At 37.4% G+C, this 18,321-nt stretch overlaps 2 protein-coding genes across 15 annotated transcripts in view; one reads left to right on the plus strand and one right to left on the minus strand.

The window, feature by feature from the left end:
- The window catches only part of LOC144084420 (uncharacterized), a 32,155-nt gene that overhangs the window by 13,638 nt on the left and 196 nt on the right, over positions 1–18,321 (minus strand). For 4 of the 13 annotated variants that reach the window (XM_077612817.1, XM_077612823.1, XM_077612822.1 and 1 more), the window contains exons 2-8: positions 6,172–6,274; positions 6,067–6,084; positions 5,395–5,573; positions 3,502–3,641; positions 1,575–2,479; positions 1,078–1,176; positions 87–280 (exon numbers count right to left, since the gene is read on the minus strand). The gene's annotated coding sequence lies outside the window, so the exon portion shown is untranslated. Of the gene's footprint in view, positions 1–86; positions 281–1,072; positions 1,177–1,574; positions 2,480–3,501; positions 3,645–5,394; positions 5,574–6,062; positions 6,085–6,171; positions 6,275–18,321 lie in introns of all 13 variants that reach the window. The other 9 variants (XR_013303796.1, XR_013303797.1, XM_077612816.1 and 6 more) reach the window with 6 other exon arrangements.
- On the plus strand, positions 1,772–10,552 carry valopa (vertebrate ancient long opsin a). Of its 2 annotated transcripts, none has more exons than XM_077612810.1 (5): positions 1,772–2,414; positions 5,414–5,624; positions 6,175–6,292; positions 7,193–7,426; positions 8,447–10,552. In XM_077612810.1, the coding sequence occupies exons 1-5, from the start codon at positions 2,051–2,053 to the stop codon at positions 8,681–8,683; spliced, it is 1,164 nt and encodes a 387-aa protein (XP_077468936.1). In that variant the 5' UTR covers positions 1,772–2,050; the 3' UTR covers positions 8,684–10,552. The 2 variants fall into 2 exon arrangements, with proteins under 2 accessions (XP_077468936.1, XP_077468937.1); XM_077612811.1 differs by having other exon boundaries at positions 8,452–10,552.

Here is an 18,321-nt window from a genome sequence, read left to right on the forward strand (position 1 = left end):
AGGATTTGTACAATGATTAGTTAATATAGCCAGCAAAAATCACCAGTTCCCCTTTGCCCTTAATAACAGATATTTATCTCGCCCACCTCAACTTGCAGAGCCATCAGCCCTGCTGGTGAAACTGCCAACCTTTCACACTTGCTCCTTAGTGTTCGCCTTCAGGAATGAGGCGCCAGAGCCTCCGGGCTCTGTCCTCAAGCTGTCAAACAGCGCAACCCTTCTGACTGTGAGGATGCTGAAATCCATCCACTACCTCCCATCTCCGACATTCGTAATGGGACTAAAATACAAACAACATTACACCATTGTTGCATGCATATGGATAATGCAAACATTCAAGATGCTATAATATATATTTTCAGAGCTATGCGAGTAATTTACATTTTATACAAATATTCTATTTCATGCTAAAGAATGAATAAAATTTGTCTGAATGTCTGTCCATCCATTTGTCCACTCTTTCAAATTCATCAAAATCGCATTAGACCAACTACATAAAAACAACCTGCAGAATAGGTGAGCTTTCAGATGGTGCAGCTTGTAGAAGTCAGTCAAAACTTTACTAACTTTCTGCCACCTAATTGCCAATCCACTGGGAGTATTTTGGAGCAAGCCGGAGCCATTTCGAAATGGGCAGCTTTGCATTGAGGTATCTGCTAAAATCCCAAAAAGATGCATAAAACGTTGCACAAAATGTGCTGATTTCTACACTGGAGTGCAGTTGTTCCCACTATTATAGGGCCCCAAATACAACTTTGAGAATGTAACATCTACTAAGAAATTTATAAAGGCTTAATAAAATACAAGAAAATGTGAATAGTAAAAGTGCATAAAAAATTCAAATACAATTAAATATAATAGCTTTGTTTATATATTAAAACATAAAATGGGACGACTGGAACAGGAGCAGCATATGAAATAATTTCAATAGAGGAAATTAATTTTTAATATACAAATTTAACAGAATTCATTATACTCCCATATATTAAATAAATTTGCATTATCTCAAAGGTGAAAAGTTAAACTGAAAAAACGATATAATTTTGAACATAAAAAATATGTATACTTATACCTTACATTAATGTTGTGGTCTTTTGCCAGTAGGAATCCCCAAACTTCTTTTATTTTTCCCAGGGCTACTTTCAGTGCCCACTTAAAATTGTTCCACTTTCATTCCTGAAAAGAGATATGGGAACACATCAATTTTTTAAAGTGTTAACCTCCTTCACAGTTCTGGGATCGAGGGTTCGATCCCAGGCCGGTCTTCACTGTGTGGAGTTTGCAATGTTCTCCCAGTGCTTGCGTGGGTTTCCTCTGGGTACTCCTGTTTCTTCCCACATCCCAAAAACATGCAGGGTAGTGTGGTTGAGCATTTTGGATTGCCTCTCGGTATGAGTATCCGTCTCCTCGTGCTCTGCAATTGGCTAAACACCATTTCAGTGTGTCGCCCGCCTGGTGCCCGAAGTTTGCTGGGATAGGCTCCAGCACCCCCCGCCATCCTTGTGAGGATAAATGAATGGATGGTCCTCAATGCCTCTATGGATACTGTATTTAAAATTATGAATACATCTTACCTGTAGACTGGATGATTGCTTTTAAATCCCTTGTTGTCATCTTTTCTTTGTGGAGCTAATGAAGAGTTAGTGGACCCGTGACACTTGGAGAAGGATGAGTCTTGTTTCTACGCACTGGGCGGGAGAGCATACAAGAACATCATCACCAGCCTATAAAAGAGACCCCGGCAGCCTATGAAGTGTCCAGTCCAGCGCGTGCATCACGTCGCTTGCAGGTCTTCTCTGCGCTGACGCGTTTTGCAATATTTTATTTATTACTCCGACGATTTTATTTTGGTGCGTCTGACGCTCTACAGCGCTGATCCTGTCATGCATTTTGGACCGCGTGGATCTCGACGCGTAAACTTTATAAGAGGAAAGTTGCGGCGCTGGTGAGCCGGTTTGACGGTAAAAGGTTGACAATATGAGCAAAATCCCTAGTTTGTCGGTGTTCCAGACATCCAGCGAGTAGTGTGCGCGCACTGTGGACATGGACTATGGAGGCTTTAAGTGTGTCCGTCAACGCGGTGTCCTACACTGTGGCGGCCGAGCTGAGTCCGATCGATGACCCGTTTACCGGACCCATTCCCAATATCGCACCGTGGAACTTCACCGTTTTGGCCCTGCTTATGTTTGTGGTCAGCACTCTTTCTCTGAGCGAAAACTTCCTTGTCATGTTCGCCACGTACAAGTTCAAACAGCTCCGACAGCCGCTCAACTATATCATCGTGAACTTGGCCATAGCGGACTTTCTAGTGTCGCTCACGGGAGGACTCATAAGTTTCCTGACGAATGCCAGGGGTTATTTCTTCCTGGGTCGATGGGCTTGCGTGCTGGAAGGCTTTGCTGTCACTTTTTTCGGTAGGTTGCATGTCTTTTCACTTTTCTCACTTGAATTGTGGTGCCAAAAGATGTGAGGAGTCCAGCTGGAAAAACAGGCAAACAAAAACAGTCCAATAAAACCTTACAAGTTAACAGGCAAATAAATAGGTCAAACACCCATAAAAGTTGTTTGAAGTGTCAATAAGTTTTAGCTTAAGTATACAGCAGGTTTTGATGCACACAGAGATGAAATTGACAGTATATGAAGTTGCGTAGTAAAAAGTTTTAAGATTAGAGTGACTGTGAGAGGTGCTATATATGAATATTTAGGTCATATATTTCAGCTTGTAATGTCATAATTTGTGCATATTGTTTCTCTCTCTCTCTGAAGAACAGAAACCGTAGGACAGACTGCAATATTAGCCCCTCCAAGTGTAGTGGTCACTACCTAGTTAAAATGTGACCCTTTTATAGCCAGTGACTAGTTTTTGAAAATGTATTCATTATTATTATGTACACTTAAGACCTTTATACCTTGACCGGGCAAGAAACAATTTTGTGTCATTTAGAAAAACCCAAAATATTAACAATAATGAAATATTTCAAAATGATTAATCATGGTTTCATTATATATATATATTATATATATATATATATATATATATATATATATATATATATATATATATATATATATATATATATATATATAAAATATATATTATATATTATATATATATATATATATATATATATATATATATATATATACACACACACACACACACACACACACACACACACACACACACACACAATAGGAAATATTAAATGGCCATCACATGCAATTTTAAGCAGAAAAAAGGTAAGTACCACATCGTAAAATACTGGGTACCACATAGCTAAATATTTTTTATCACGCGTGCGCAGATGCATACACCTTATACTGGAGATGCCCCTTAGCACCGTCACCACTGCAGTTATCAACTTCCCACCAGCACGGGGTATTTAGAGACTGTGATTCCAAGAAATGCACACATAGTTACACATATCCTGGAAACCTCTAGCATAACATGCTTGCGAAGCTTCAGGGGAAAATACTGTCGACCTATTTTTGTGGACTTACCTAATTTAGAAAACTTCTTCTCCAGCACGGATCTCCTGAAGTCAGCTGGTGTCAGTTTTGTCCCACTGTGCACAACTTAAGTGAGTTACGAGCAACGTGACCGATGTCATGAATTAGTCCAAGACTGTGGTGCTGAGGATCTGCTGAGGACAAAATACAGTCCAAGTTGATTCATTCAAAGACTCCTTATTGGATTTGGTAATAAAATAAAAATTCCAATTGAGCATTCAAACGTCTAATTCAAACGATGCCCTAATGAAAGAACTTGGAAATTTTACTGTCAATGTAAAATCTTAATATCCCCTGCAGAAACAAAAAAAATCTGATGCAATCACGTATGTATATTCCACAAATCTTACTTTCCCCAAAGTGGAATTACACTGTGCTGTTCTCAGTTGCACTTTATACACTATATATAATGCCTTAAATTATTGAGTCAATTAATAGCTGTTTCAATATCCCCAAAATGCCAATGATTTTCATTACATCCAATCGTTTCAGTTATCATTTTCAATCACTTTCATTATTGTTTGGGAACTTAGTTAATCGGGCCCTATGTGTTCCAAGGTAGACCATAAGGAACCATCTTGCATAATACATGAGTTAAGGCCAATGCGCAGGATAGTGATGTGTAATAAGTTTTGGCTGGACTGAAGGCAGACTTTTGTCTCGTCTAGTCTCTTTTAGGAGGACTGATAGCTGTGTCACTGTTTGTGGTCACCAGCATTGGCATGTGCTGATGAACTTGAAAATGATTAAGATGAGCGGGATACAGGTCCTCCCAATTAATTAGCTCAGGACAAAAGTGTTCAATCAGTGTTGGGCCTTTTGCCGGGAAAGCGCACCTTGTGGAGAATCACTACCAATTTCGTCATACGCAGCTGGGTATGATGACAATTTGGCTTTTGTCGAGTCAATGATGATGACAAGAGCCTATGTCCGATTATTATTATTATTCAATAGATAAAGAAGCTGTGGTAAAAACTTACAATTCATGTGTCTCGTTCAGTATCAATGCACCATTTTGACTATTATGGGTGACTAAAAAAAGACACAAAAAGTGTCAGTTTCATTACTAAATCTTTGTAATGGCTCATGTTTTAATGCGTGAAACATAATTGAACATCCTGGTTTCCACCACACTCTTTTGTCTTCCACACTAAGCTCAGAGACTGGGGGTCGGTGGTTGTTCAGAAAAAGGTAATTACCCGCTTGGTGAGAGTGAGTTATTACCATAATTAAAGGGAGGTTTTTTTTAGTTCATCATGAAGCAGCCTAATTCAACCACCCTGGATCATTTAACTATTTCCACTATTAGTATTTTTACTTACACGCCTTTGGCTTTATAAAATTGAAATGTGTTGTCAAAAAAATTACAAATGACTGCACTGTAGGTGAAACTGTAACCAGGCCGTCCCAACTCCACATCTTCCAAAGCATAATATAATAAAACATAATAAAATTTTCATTTAGGAGCGGGAAGTCATTTCAAAAGAGATTAGCAGATGCAGAAATTGCACCCATCGCACTCACTTAACGTTATAAAATTACAGAAAAATTTCATCTAATTTGATCATAAATGAGAAACACAGAATGGATATTATTACACAAATTAAAGATAAACATTTTAATAGTTGTCTTCTGCGAACCGGTAAAAAGCAAATTCTGTACCCTTAAGAGATCACATTGCTCAGATATTGATTAAGTACACGCCACATGATTTACAGTCATGCAGGCGCAGGAGGAATACACCAAGACCTCAGACGAAGTCTTGAACCCCAGGTTTGAACATTTTATGTCAAACTGTGATAAGTAACCATATGGAGCGCGTACGTGTCATAGGCACGACTTGCCAATGCATTTGTCTTTTATTGCTCTGTCACCGTTACTGACCTCTTACTGTTTTCCTCAGGAATCGTAGCCCTATGGTCTCTGGCCATTCTGTCGTTCGAACGATTCTTCGTGATCTGCAGACCTCTCGGCAACATACGACTGCAAGCCAAACACGCTGTGATGGGTCTGCTCTTCGTCTGGATCTTTTCCTTCGTTTGGACCTTCCCCCCGGTTCTGGGCTGGAACAGATACACCGTCAGCAAGATTGGAACAACCTGTGAGCCTGACTGGTAAGTCACGTCCTCTTGCCATGCAGACTGGTTTAGTATTTACATTATTTTTCCAAAACTTTTATTTATTATTTTTAGGATAGGATGCATTTTAACAGACTGATTTGTATACACTCCTACATAAGGAAGTACATTTGAAGACTGATTGTCTTTCAATGTTAAAGACTGACATTATTGAGCTATTTACTTTCAAATTGCCCCTGATGTGTTTAAAAATGACCAATCAGAAACACCGTCAAATCAACGTGTTTTACAGCCATAGAGTAAATATAAACAAATGCAAAAGTTTATTTTTTAAAAACTTTTACTTGTTTCTGGTCAACAGAGGGCCTCTAGATATTCAGAGCCAGATATAAAAAAATCACACAATCAACCATGAACCACAGTGTAATTATCCAAGAGGAGGGAGAGTGAATGTGGGGTAAAAAGCAAACTCACTCACTATTCTTCTGTGTTGAATCTAGAAAAAAAACAACAGTACATAAAAATTTGTATAAAACCACAGTTTTATTGATACTTAACACTGTTGTAATGGAAATGTGTTTACCAGGTATTCCTCCAACATCACTGACCACAGCTACATCATTACTTTCTTCTCCACTTGTTTCATTCTGCCTCTTGGACTTATCTTCTTCTGCTATGGGAAACTCCTGCGTAAGCTCAGGAAGGTCAGTGAGGCTTCTAATTTACCCAGGCAGTGAATTGTTAATGATTTTCTGTATGAAACCTGTCATTACTGAGCTCTGTGTGTGAATGTGTTTTAAAATAACTTCATTTTAAAACCACCTATGCAAATAATTCATTTTAAAACAACCTATGCAAATAATTCATTTTAAAACCACATATGCAAATAATTCATTTTAAAACAACCTATGCAAATAATTTCATTCATTTCATAAGGACACAATGATAGTGTACTAGAGGATTTACCAGGGATCAGCTCACTTGCGGTCCATTCATTTTGATTGTTTTTCTTTCATTTAACGACAACTACTTTAAAACGGTATTCAACTATAACTTGTTCCCATTGATAATATTCAAACATAGAAATTTTACATACATTAAACCAAGACAGCAAATGGGCCATGCAGCTCATATTCATGGTTATGTGATTTTATCATGATCCGAATCATGATTTCGTGATATTGAAATAAATAATTTTAACATTAAAAATAATCTTTGCTATTACTGCATTATTATTATTATTACTATTATTATTATTATATATAGAAAAATATACATGCATATATCACTTTTCAACACTGCTTATTGCGGTCACGGTTGCAGGGGTACTAGAATGCATTTCAGCTGACTTGTAGTGAAAGGCAGACCACACGCTGCAATGGTCGGAGTCAGTCATAGGGCATACAGAGATGAACAATCATTCGCACGCACATTCACACCGCCACTGATTAGGAATTGATTCCGCATTGCATGCACCAAAATCAGGCCAATGTACCATTACACCCTCAGTGACTAAAGTGCCTGTAAGTAACCTTTAATTTGACTCGTCAAGTCATGTTGGCAATACCTAAAAGCCAATTAAAATGAACAACCTTCCCTGCTAGGTGTCCCATGGTCGTCTGGCCAATGCCAGGAAGCCAGAGCGTCAGGTGACCCGTATGGTTGTGGTCATGATTATAGCATTCATGGTGGCATGGACACCATATGCAGTCTTTGCCATACTGGTCACAATTCATCCAACTATTGAAATCGATGCGAGGTTGGCTTCCATCCCTGCATTCTTCTCCAAGACAGCTGCCGTGTACAACCCAATTATCTACGTGTTCATGAACCGACAGGTAATATTTCTACTTATGACTAAAACTTAAGACATATCGCTAAATACATTCAGCAGATGAAAATTTCAATGCATTCCTGATATATTTAGATTGTTTGAGTGTTTCTAAATAATGCACATCATATGAATAAATAAAATATGCAATTTAGTAGGTACGATTGTCCATATGAGGCCTTGTTGAAAAATGCATGACCCCACTATGTCTTGCCTGTAAAGTTGGCTATTGCAATTGGTTACTGCTGAGAACATTCACATTTGTCTTGTTAAAATTTGCACAATTCTGGACAATGAGCACTTGTATCCAAAAAGAGATCACAGAGTTTTTGGGTAGAAAATCCTGTGACTTTCATAAGCAAAATTATGTAACTAATGGTGATCATGCAATATAAAAAGAGTGTCAACATTTGGAGTTATCTCATTAAATAGACGTAGGACTTGTTAAATTGCTATTGTGCAGGCTTTCTTTATTTTTCTTTTTTTTCTTTTTCTTTTTTAATATCATTGCCTCAAGGTAAGAAGCCCTTAACTGCTCAATTCTAACCATTTGAAATCTTCAATTTGTTTTTTTAGTTATACCAGGAGACTTTTCACACGTTTTCGCCCAGCAAATAGAATCCCCTGGAAAGAATATATTTACGGCAAATGCCGAAATATTACGAACAGAAAATGTGTGTGCAATACATCCCCAAGTAAATCTGTATTCGCATGAAAAAAGTCATTAGATCAAACTCCCCTGCAGGGAACTGCATGCCTTCTGCATGTCCGTGGGAGTGTCCTACTCTGACTCGTTTAAATAGGTCAGCCTCTGTCAACATGAAAAGTAGATGTAAATAAAAAGACTGAATCAAATCTCCTGCTTAAGATAAGTAGCCAGTTCTTGACGTCAATTTTTATGACATCTGGATCAAAATAGGATTTACAAAGTGAGAGTGTAAAAGATACTCAGAGTATTTGCATTTAGAGTACTGTTTATATGATGAACAATAACTGATGACTTATCAAAGTTTTAATTTGTGTCAAGTTCAGAAAGTGCATCATCCAACTCTTTACCGGCATTGTGGCCATACCGGAAAGCAACATGAATCAGACAACAGAGCGACCTGGAACTACTGTGGACAGTCAAACAGGTGAAATGGCTGCCATTGCGGCCCGTATTCCCATTGGTGATACAACTTTGCCAAGGTCTGAGGATTCTCCAACTGACTGTGGTTCCTTTGCTCAGCTCCCCATACCAGAAAACAAAGTGTGTCCTATGTAACAGTGAAACTTCTGCATCTACATGTATTTCCTGCCAAAAAAAACAAAAAAGACCCATAATGTAGCTTTAGACGAGCTGCTTTCATTCTTGGGCTAAAGTATGAAGGCTAAACTTTGTTTTTTTTGGTGGTTGTAGTAATAAAAATGTATGTATTATGCTGAAGCACGTCAATACAGTTTAGCAGTATTTGTTTCGAAACATCTCTAAATCTAAGTAGAAAAGGTATTGCTGATGCTCAGACGTGGATATGAGCTTGCCTTACATTTGTTTCTGTTGTTTGCCATCTTTGCAGTTCTGTTGACCACACCTGAGAAATGAGTGTGCCAGAAAATGCAACAGTCACATACTAAATTGACTTGATAGTTTGTTCTGTTCATGCAAATGGAAACTTTTGGAAAGTGCATGTTGAGGGCTTATCAGTATGTATCAAATACCAACTGTATCTTTGCATCTACTCTATTGCCTTTGTCTTTCAAGCCTCGAGAAAAGCCAGCTGAAGAAGCACTATTTTACGATGCTGTTTCATTGCTTGACTTTGGCAGGACATCTGCAGTTCAAATCAGCTGTCAAAAAGTTAGAAGCCCCCATATGAATTTCTATATTGTTGTTCATGCACGTACTGTGTAGACTAGTGAATGGCAACCCTTTCAACTATAGCTGAAGATGGTCAATGGGAATTGTCCCTATTGCCTTGACTGCTGAGATAGAAGGGCAATGTTCTACATTCAAGCAGTGAAAACAGGATCAACAGGAAAACAAAGATACACACAACAAACACTTCGCAAAACTATAACGAGAGAAGTGTTGATTTTCATACATTTTACTGAATTAAGGTTGAATTGGTTGAGCTTACATTTTAAATGTATTCTTTTAGACTGTAAGCCATTACGAAGGAATTACATGTTTGCAAGTTTGATGAAATTGTTTTTAAAAAAAAAATCATCTACGTGAGCTGTTTGCAAACTTTTTGAATGGTCTGGCTCTCCTGCTGAATAAAACAATTGACTCTGGGATGATGAAATAGCCTACACTGGACATTGTACAGTACATTTCAACAATTTCCTAGCGAGAGTTAGTAGATATACTCAAATGTACTCTAGTTAGAAAAACAGACACACATGCCAGTTTAAATATGATAGGTCTTCTGTTTTCACTTGCCTTTGTTGTGCATGTTTGTTTTATATTGCTCAACACACAATATGTTGAACACTGATGTACTCTTAATTCCGCAAGATTGTGCATTACAATCCAAAAGTAATTGTATGGTGTTTGCTGTGTTGCTACTCACTTTGTGCTTAAATCGTTGCCAGTCATGTTGGACAAAATGTGTCAGCGTATTTGTGACAAATTATTTGTGTTACTTTGTCACAATCATTATCAGACCACTCTATATTGTTTGTCGAAACTGTGACTTACCAATTATAATGGCCATGTTTTTCACTCATGATATATGAAAACACGATTGTACATGTTGGGTGAGTTATTGCCATCAATTTGTATCAAAATCAATTGCGCACTTATGAAGAGTAGCAAATGAATTAGGGTTCTTTTATAAAACATGGCTAACTGTGATTGTCTTGTCGCTTCTGCAGCAGGATAGAGATATTTCTCCACTGATACGCCCTTTCATCCAATTATCTTGTGCCTGTCAAAACTCCTAGTGCATGATATCACTGTGGATGTGGGTGTTTTTCAAATGATTTTTTGGAGCCAACTAAGCTGTCTGTAGCAAGTGGTGTACAACTACAGGGTGGTTAAATAACTCCCTATTTTAAAATGATTATAATTACCATAAGTATTTGTAGATGTAATATTTTTTTTCTTTTTTTGCACGTTCTGTAATGTATGGAAAATATATTTTTGTTCATGTTTTGTTTTCAGGTGCATTGTTATTATTCTTTTATTTAAAAGAATTAGAAAAATTAAGTTGGCGTTAAGACGATCAAGAGTTGTCACATAAAATTCATGAGGGTACTCAAAAATACAGTTGCCCAAACACATCCATACAGTCTCATTCAGTGCGCCAATTGAAAATAAATAACTTCAATCCCTGCTACATGAACCACCATACAACAATGAATTTTTACTTTCATGATAAGTTTAAATGCTAGATCTACATTACTACTACTACTTCTACACTTTCCGTTTGTCCCGTGAGGGGTTGTCTTTGCTAATGACCTTTTCACAGTTCACTCTGTCCTATGTATCCTCCTCCGCTATACTAGCCACTTTCATGTCCTTCCTCACTACATCCATATATCTTCTCCTAGGTCAACCTCTAGCCCTGTTTTCTGGCAGTTCCACCCTCAACATCCTTTTCCCTATTTCTCATCTGGAAAGGTCCAAACCATCTAGGTCTGATCTCTCTGACTTCACTGTCCCCTATTTCTATCCAACCTGGTCACCCCTAAGGAGAACCTTAGGATCATCATGTCTGCTTCTAAACACAAAGCACAACATCACACTCTGTATCGTCACCAAAATTTCATTCAAGCAACTATGTGAGTTTACCTACTCACCTTCACAACAATCCAGAATGGGTATTAGGAAAATAGTACACAAAAGTGTACTGTCCAGAACTATGGGTGCAAAAGAAATTTAGCAAAGGCAGAAAATCTAAACACTGCTCAACACTTTCTGAATTTAAATCTGTCCAACTAACTGTGTGTTGTGCTGCAATATTTAATGTCACGTCTTGTTCAGGCAAATACTTTTTTTGGTCATGAGTTATCTGCATGCCTCAGGTCAAGTGCATGCTGATTGTATATTGTTTGAATTAAAGCTTATTTTTCAAGAGAAAACATGGATTTGTTGTTCCCTTGGAAACAGTATTCATTACCAGCCTTGTAGTACATAACACATTAACATGGTCATTATAAAAATAACAGGCATTTAGATGGAAGGGTTTCACCAGCTGCTTTCCAGCCCAAAAGTCTCTTGCACTTGTAATGGATTTATGTTCACTTCAGAATCCTAACAATCAAGTTACTTATTAAAAAAAAAGGATATGAATCCATCAAATCATAAATGAATACCGCTATATATTTTATGATTCTGCTGTTGTATTTCATACCGTTAAATTGTTTTTTCCTCCCCGAGTTCAATTTCCTAAAAAAAATGTCTAGAATGATAGACAGGTGTTATAAAGATAGTTGGGATTTATTCTTGTTTGCAAAAGGAGAGGCTTTATTTGGCGACACAAGAACATAAAGGCACTTGTAACGTAGATTGTCGGCCCTAGTTGTTTGTGTTTTCAAGGTCTTTCTGTACTGCCATGTTGAACCAATCGATATTTGCAACTTATCTTATTTCTATGATGGATGCTCGTCCAGATGTACATTGTAAAGCTAGTGCCACACTTGACAAACTTTAATAACTGACACTTTAACACATATGGCAAGCAGTGGCTGCAAATAGTGAAGGTCCGGAGACTTATTGGATGGCTCAAATGATGCAACTATTCCAACCAAAGCTTTCTAAATGTAAAGGGTTCCATGGAGTTCTCTGTTGACAGATATATTGACAACATATTGATTGTATGCTGTAAACACTGAAAATGACATGTAACTCAAGGTCAGGAAGCATCTATTGCTCTTCTTTCTGATAGATTTTAACATTTTATCTCCAATCATGAAATATTAGTATTTATTTTTGCTTTGCATGAAAGCATAGCTATTACCACAAATGGTCTTTAAAAATATCTTTTGCAATTTTCAGGATTATCTCATCAATTATTGTGTTGCACCCCAAAATACACATTTTCCCTTTAAATCACATTCTATCATCAATCATACTCTCTCTATATATATATACCTCGCTATGCCATTAAGTCAAGTCTTGTGTGGTGTCGTATATTCTTTAGGTGTTGGGTCAAGTTGCCAATATATAAATATTTTCCACAGGATCAGTCATTTCTTCAGAGGGAGAAAAAAAAGAACATTAGTGTTTTTTATATCTTCTACACATTTTAGTTCATCATTCATTTATAGGTTGTCTTATCTATTTTGTCATACATTTGGGATTAATATTTGATCCTTGGAAAAAAGGAGGGGCAGAAGATGATACAGTCCTGGTTAAAAAGCCTGTGTGTTGTTGGTACATTTAGGTAATTTGGTTACCACTAAATATAACCACACATGTCAGTGATGGATTTCTGACAGAAATAGGTGATGAATGCGAGTACATTCTAAAAGCGGTTCTAAAATAATTAGTTCTGAAATATAATACAGTATGAATATTCACTCCTCCGGATGGAAGAGCAAAGGTTCGGCACAAAAATAAAAAGGTCTGCATTCATTTGTGATTTTCCAGAAACAATATTATTTGTCATATGGTAAATACTTTTGCTAAAGTGCTCTAATCAAATTTTTTAAAAATAGTGCAAAGAAGGTAATCACAAGGTAATTCAGTCCCTGATGGAAATTTTTCGCAACATGATAACTTATAACTCCTTGACAATATGTAGAGCCAAATGGCAAGTATTTAGGGCGGTAGAATGCAACCATTTGCAGATGGCAGGAGTGGCAAATTAATGATGTGCCATGATGTATCATGAGTGGGACTGATGCTGTGACATTGCTTAGAATGACATGCTAATGCATCCCCATTCATTAAAGCCATTTTAACATAACTGTACACTGATTTAACAATTTAAATAGAGGAACTTGAATCATTTCATGAAGTAGATTTCATCGCATTCTGTTCTATACCTAATTTCTCAGTTTGGTGACTAGAAGTCAATTGCAGAGGACATAGTAAAACCGAGACTTACACTGACATGAACAATTTAAAGTATATTCACTTGAACAAGCCTTCAAATGTTTGAGAGGGATGAAAGTATAACTCAGAGTGAGCTGATGCAGAAAGATTTTAGCTCCAGTGCAAGATACCTGTTGCGCAACAACCCGTTGGATTCATGAGGTTGCAGCTGTAATAATTATCATGGGAGGTATTCGATTCTCAACACATACTTGGTGGTTTGATAATTAATGTGGGACCATCTATCTTTCTGGCCTGTTTGGTACACTATTTATAGTAGTGCTCTAAAGAGAGGATCAGGGTCATTTAGTAACCTTGGGGAAAAAATCATCCTTGATAGTGTTCCTGCCTTGTAGTTGAAGCATATTAAATTAAATGGATCCCTTCAAACCCAAGTACTAGCTTTGTTGAAATACCATTCATTTCAACTGCATGCTACGTATTCAGTAGGGGTACATATATCATCAGCATTGATTTCCTACTGTGCTGTACCCATTCCAATTCCACTGTTATGAATTGCACATACAACTTGCTTGGCAATTCAAAATGCTAGACAGAACAGGTAGCCCAAAATCTTGAAAATTCTATCCAGAGGTCAAGTGGCTGTATTTTAAAAATCAAATACAGCAGCACCATCTGGATTGTGTGTAAAACTGCCTAGGATGACATACAATAAAGTACTAAAACTAATTTACAACTAAATGCATTATTCAGTCTCAACATAAACATTTTTCCAGATGTTCTGGCTGTTAATAGACATGATATCCTATAGTAGCTGTACCTGAAGTTTCATCTCATCTCATTTTCTGAACCGCTTCGGTGGCAAGCCGATCGCAGGGCACAAGGAGATGGACAACCATGCACACTCAGACCCATACTTAGGAGCAAATTAGAGTGTCCAATCAGCCAACCATGCATGTTTTTGCAATGTGGGAGGAAACCAGAATACCGGAGGAAACCCACGCAGACCCGGGGAGAGCATGCAAACTCCACACAGATGGATGTGACCTGGATTTTGACCCCAGAACAGCAGAGCTGTGAGGCCGACGCGCTAACGACTCGCTCCACTCAGCCGCCCTTGTACCTGAAGTCAAAACCTCCAAATACAGTATATCAATATATTGATCAGTGTACATAGGGATACAGCATACTCCTAGGTAAACCCAAAACAACAGCCTGTATTGCACTTGTGACCTTAACCAATGGAGTTGAGATTTTCTGGCCCCGCGGAAGCAAACAATTCAATTATTTTTTTAGATGTGAGCAGAAAATGAGATTTGTATAACACGATGTTTGTCATTAGGATCTCAATGTGCGATGACACTGCCGGCATAAAATGAAATGACAATTTACTACCCTGCAAGCCGGTATAATTAAACAGATAATGAAAATGTCCCTCGCCCATAGTTGGCTGTAATAGGCTCTAGCACCCTCTGCGACCCTTATAATGATAAGTGGTGCAGAAAATGATTGATTGAACAAACTTTGGCCACTTGCTGTCAAGATGTTGCCCTAGTTATGAAAAGGTGGCCACACCCTTGCGTAGAAAATCTAATGGTATTTGTGTCTCAAGACGTAATTTGTTTGTGTCTGTGCACTGAAAAATGTATATTCAAAGAATACCTTGAATGATTACAAACTGTTAACACAATCATCAAATTAAGAATAAAAAACTGTGAAATGAAAGCAATTTACATTCTTTTCTGCTCGGCAAAGCTGTTTTCCAGGGGATTTTTATCTTGCTAAGAAGTCTTAATAAACAGATAATCGGTGTACTCATAAGACAATAGAGGGAAAACACAATACTACAGAGGAGGCAATTAAGAAGGGCCAATATTGTCGCTGTGACTAGATGAGAAATGCCCTTCTGACACTTCACATTGGTTCACGGAGAGGTTCAGTAATTGAACAAAATGAGTTCTCGTCACAATAATTAAAAAGCAAAGGTAGAACACATGCAATGTTAAAGACAAGTGGAGACAAAGAGAGTAATCTGAGACCCCCATGTTAGTCACAGCAAACAGACAGAGGCAAGCAAATACTTGAACATTTTGCAAAGACAGAATTTCAGCACGTACAATTGGACCCACCAAAGCCCCAAAATCATAAACCTACCTTTCTCCACGAATCAAAACAAAACATGCCAAAGAAGAGAATATCACATTTTAAACTACATGCGATCCTAGTGGAAGATGTACTGGCTATCTATACACTGAATGGCAGGAAGGTTGATTTTATTTACTGTATTTAAATGAGTTCCACATATAGACATACCACTCAGAAATGTCTAACTCTGTGCTCGATATCGTGTACACCAAATTAAGCAGTTACACAATGTACAAATGAAACCAGCCTTGTATTGGATTTATACCACTAGTGCTGGCATGAAAATATATATTTTTGAGATCACTCAAATAACCAGCACACCTTATTTATACACACACACACACACACACACGCACTGGTAAATGCAATTTTTTCCCTCTGCACATGACTCCATATTATTTGTATTATAAGCGATGTGCGATGCGCACCAGTGGAGATGCAATGTTAAGACCTGGGAGATGGACATGTGGACAAACTAGCAAGAAGGCTAAAATATTCAGGAATAAATCAACAGAAATTCATCGCAACTATTTTTTCCCCCAAATGCATGATATCTTTTGCCTCACCAAGAAATGAAAGAGACAAATAGAGAGATAAGATATATTACATAAAACATTTTCCTGAAATAAAAATTGTTACGAACAATTACAGTATCAAATATTTGTCAAAAAAGGAAAAGTAAACTGTTATTTCTTTCATTATATCCCTATGTAATATGATTGGTGATTTAAATGTTAAATACCCAAAACGATCAAGTCAGCCAGGTACCAATGAGAATCTGAGTGTAGACAGAAGCAAGCAAACAGGAGCCAAAAAAATATAGCTTGGTAAAGAACATTTTCTGCGCAAATTGTCTGCTAAAATAACTTTTAAAAATTCAGAAAAACAATGAAAAAAATGATACAGCCAAGACACTTTTTATATTCAAAGAATATACTGCGGGTGGCCCAGCTGGGATAGGCTCCAGCACCCCCCACGGCCATAGTGAGGATAAAGCGGTTCAGAAAATGAGATGAGATGATATGAGAATCTACTGCACTTGTCAAAATGTATATACACTGCGCACTTTCAGTCCTTATTTTCAAAAATAGTTACTCACATGAAGATCCTAAAAGTTTTAATGTTTCAAAGAAATATTGGAATTATTTGCAATGGTGTACGTGTGACTCTACAAGCCACAATAATTCTTGTGATACAATAAACAAGACTATTTTTACCATATTTACATATGATTCAAATAATCAAATTATGCTGATGGAAATATTCATTTTACAATCCTCATGTGAATCCCCCGACATACAGCTACAAAATCCACTTGAGTCACAAAGACTGACAGCAACTGACTGGAAAACAATGTTTAACACATTTAATTAAAAAATCAATAACTAACCCATGCTCAGAGCAAGCCAGAAACATTGCAGTTTAATGTGATTATACAATCTAATTACAATTTAGCACAGGATAACATGATTATGAAGACGGAGGCCAAATGTGAGGAGGCTATATGTTGTTTTGCAATAAAACTGAGGATCATGGTTATTAAAATAATGCCTGTGGATTCCTGTTCTATTGAAAGTGAGAAGCTAATCCGATTTGCTGCCCTGTTTGAGACATCACAGCAGCTTTAAGTTCCACCTTGAGGCATGGCAGACAGGGGCCAGATGCTCCCAGAGGTTAAGTCAAGATCAAGTCTACATGTGATAACATATCATGCAAAATGAGTCCAAAATGGGAGGTTGTTGTGATCATCATGTTGTCTCTCAAAGTGAACAAAATAGTTACTAATTGCATTTGGATTTTTGTCTGACTGGCAGAATGCTTGTTGAGTGTATTTTAGAAGGCTTAAATTAGGTTGAAAGGGAGGCACTCTGTTTAATAGTCATTCAGTCTAGAAGTTAGGGCGCGATTTCAAGAACTGCCCAAATGGATTTGGTCTAAAAATAATATTTATTTAACTCTTTGGCCATTAAAGTCACTAGACATCCAATACATTTGAAATGGGAATGTTCATTCACTGTCAGCCCTCCCAGTTAAAATGAATTGAATGTCTACTAGTGACAAACCCTTTTTGTCATGCTTTGCAGAACGCTATTTAATAATCCGCCCATTTTGTTCCTTCTTCTAACAGCGCTTGCCTCATTAGGGTAACAAGTAAACTGAAGCTTGGGTAGGTGCAGACAAGCAAAGAAATTTTGCATTTAATTTCAACACATTTCCCCCCTCATGCAAGCCTCCAGTCGCAAAGGTTTACATATTCCGCCCTATCTTGTACTGACCCACATGCATACATGAAGTGCACGTAAAGGTCAAACAATATGCAGTTATGCTCCAGTCTCCTCTATCCTCTGGATACAACTGTCCAGAAGAAACAATACTAATGTCGACCCTGCAGGCTAAGCGCATGTTTAAAATATGAATAGAGCATGAATCACCTCTACCTGTCACTGTTTCATTCAATTTCAGACAAATGAGAACTATTTCCCAGAAGTACAAACACAAAACACAAAAACTGGTTAATTTTAAATGTTATAAAACAGGCTCTCTGAAACACATCTTGTAAAATAAAAATGTAGTCATAGATTATTTTTGGAGCAAAGGAGAAAACAAATAAGGACCAGTAAATTTTGAGGGGAAAAAAAGAGGCCCCGTGGTCTTAAAAAAAGGATAGAAAACCTTAAGCAGCATATTTTGAAAACAAATATCTACACCAAAACAATTGATGTGGGAATTGGTAGGAAATAGTCAACATCTGTGATCAAACTGGCAAAAAACAA

Source organism: Stigmatopora argus, chromosome 11 (genome assembly GCF_051989625.1).
Source record: "Stigmatopora argus isolate UIUO_Sarg chromosome 11, RoL_Sarg_1.0, whole genome shotgun sequence".
Taxonomy (NCBI): Eukaryota; Metazoa; Chordata; class Actinopteri; order Syngnathiformes; family Syngnathidae; genus Stigmatopora; species Stigmatopora argus.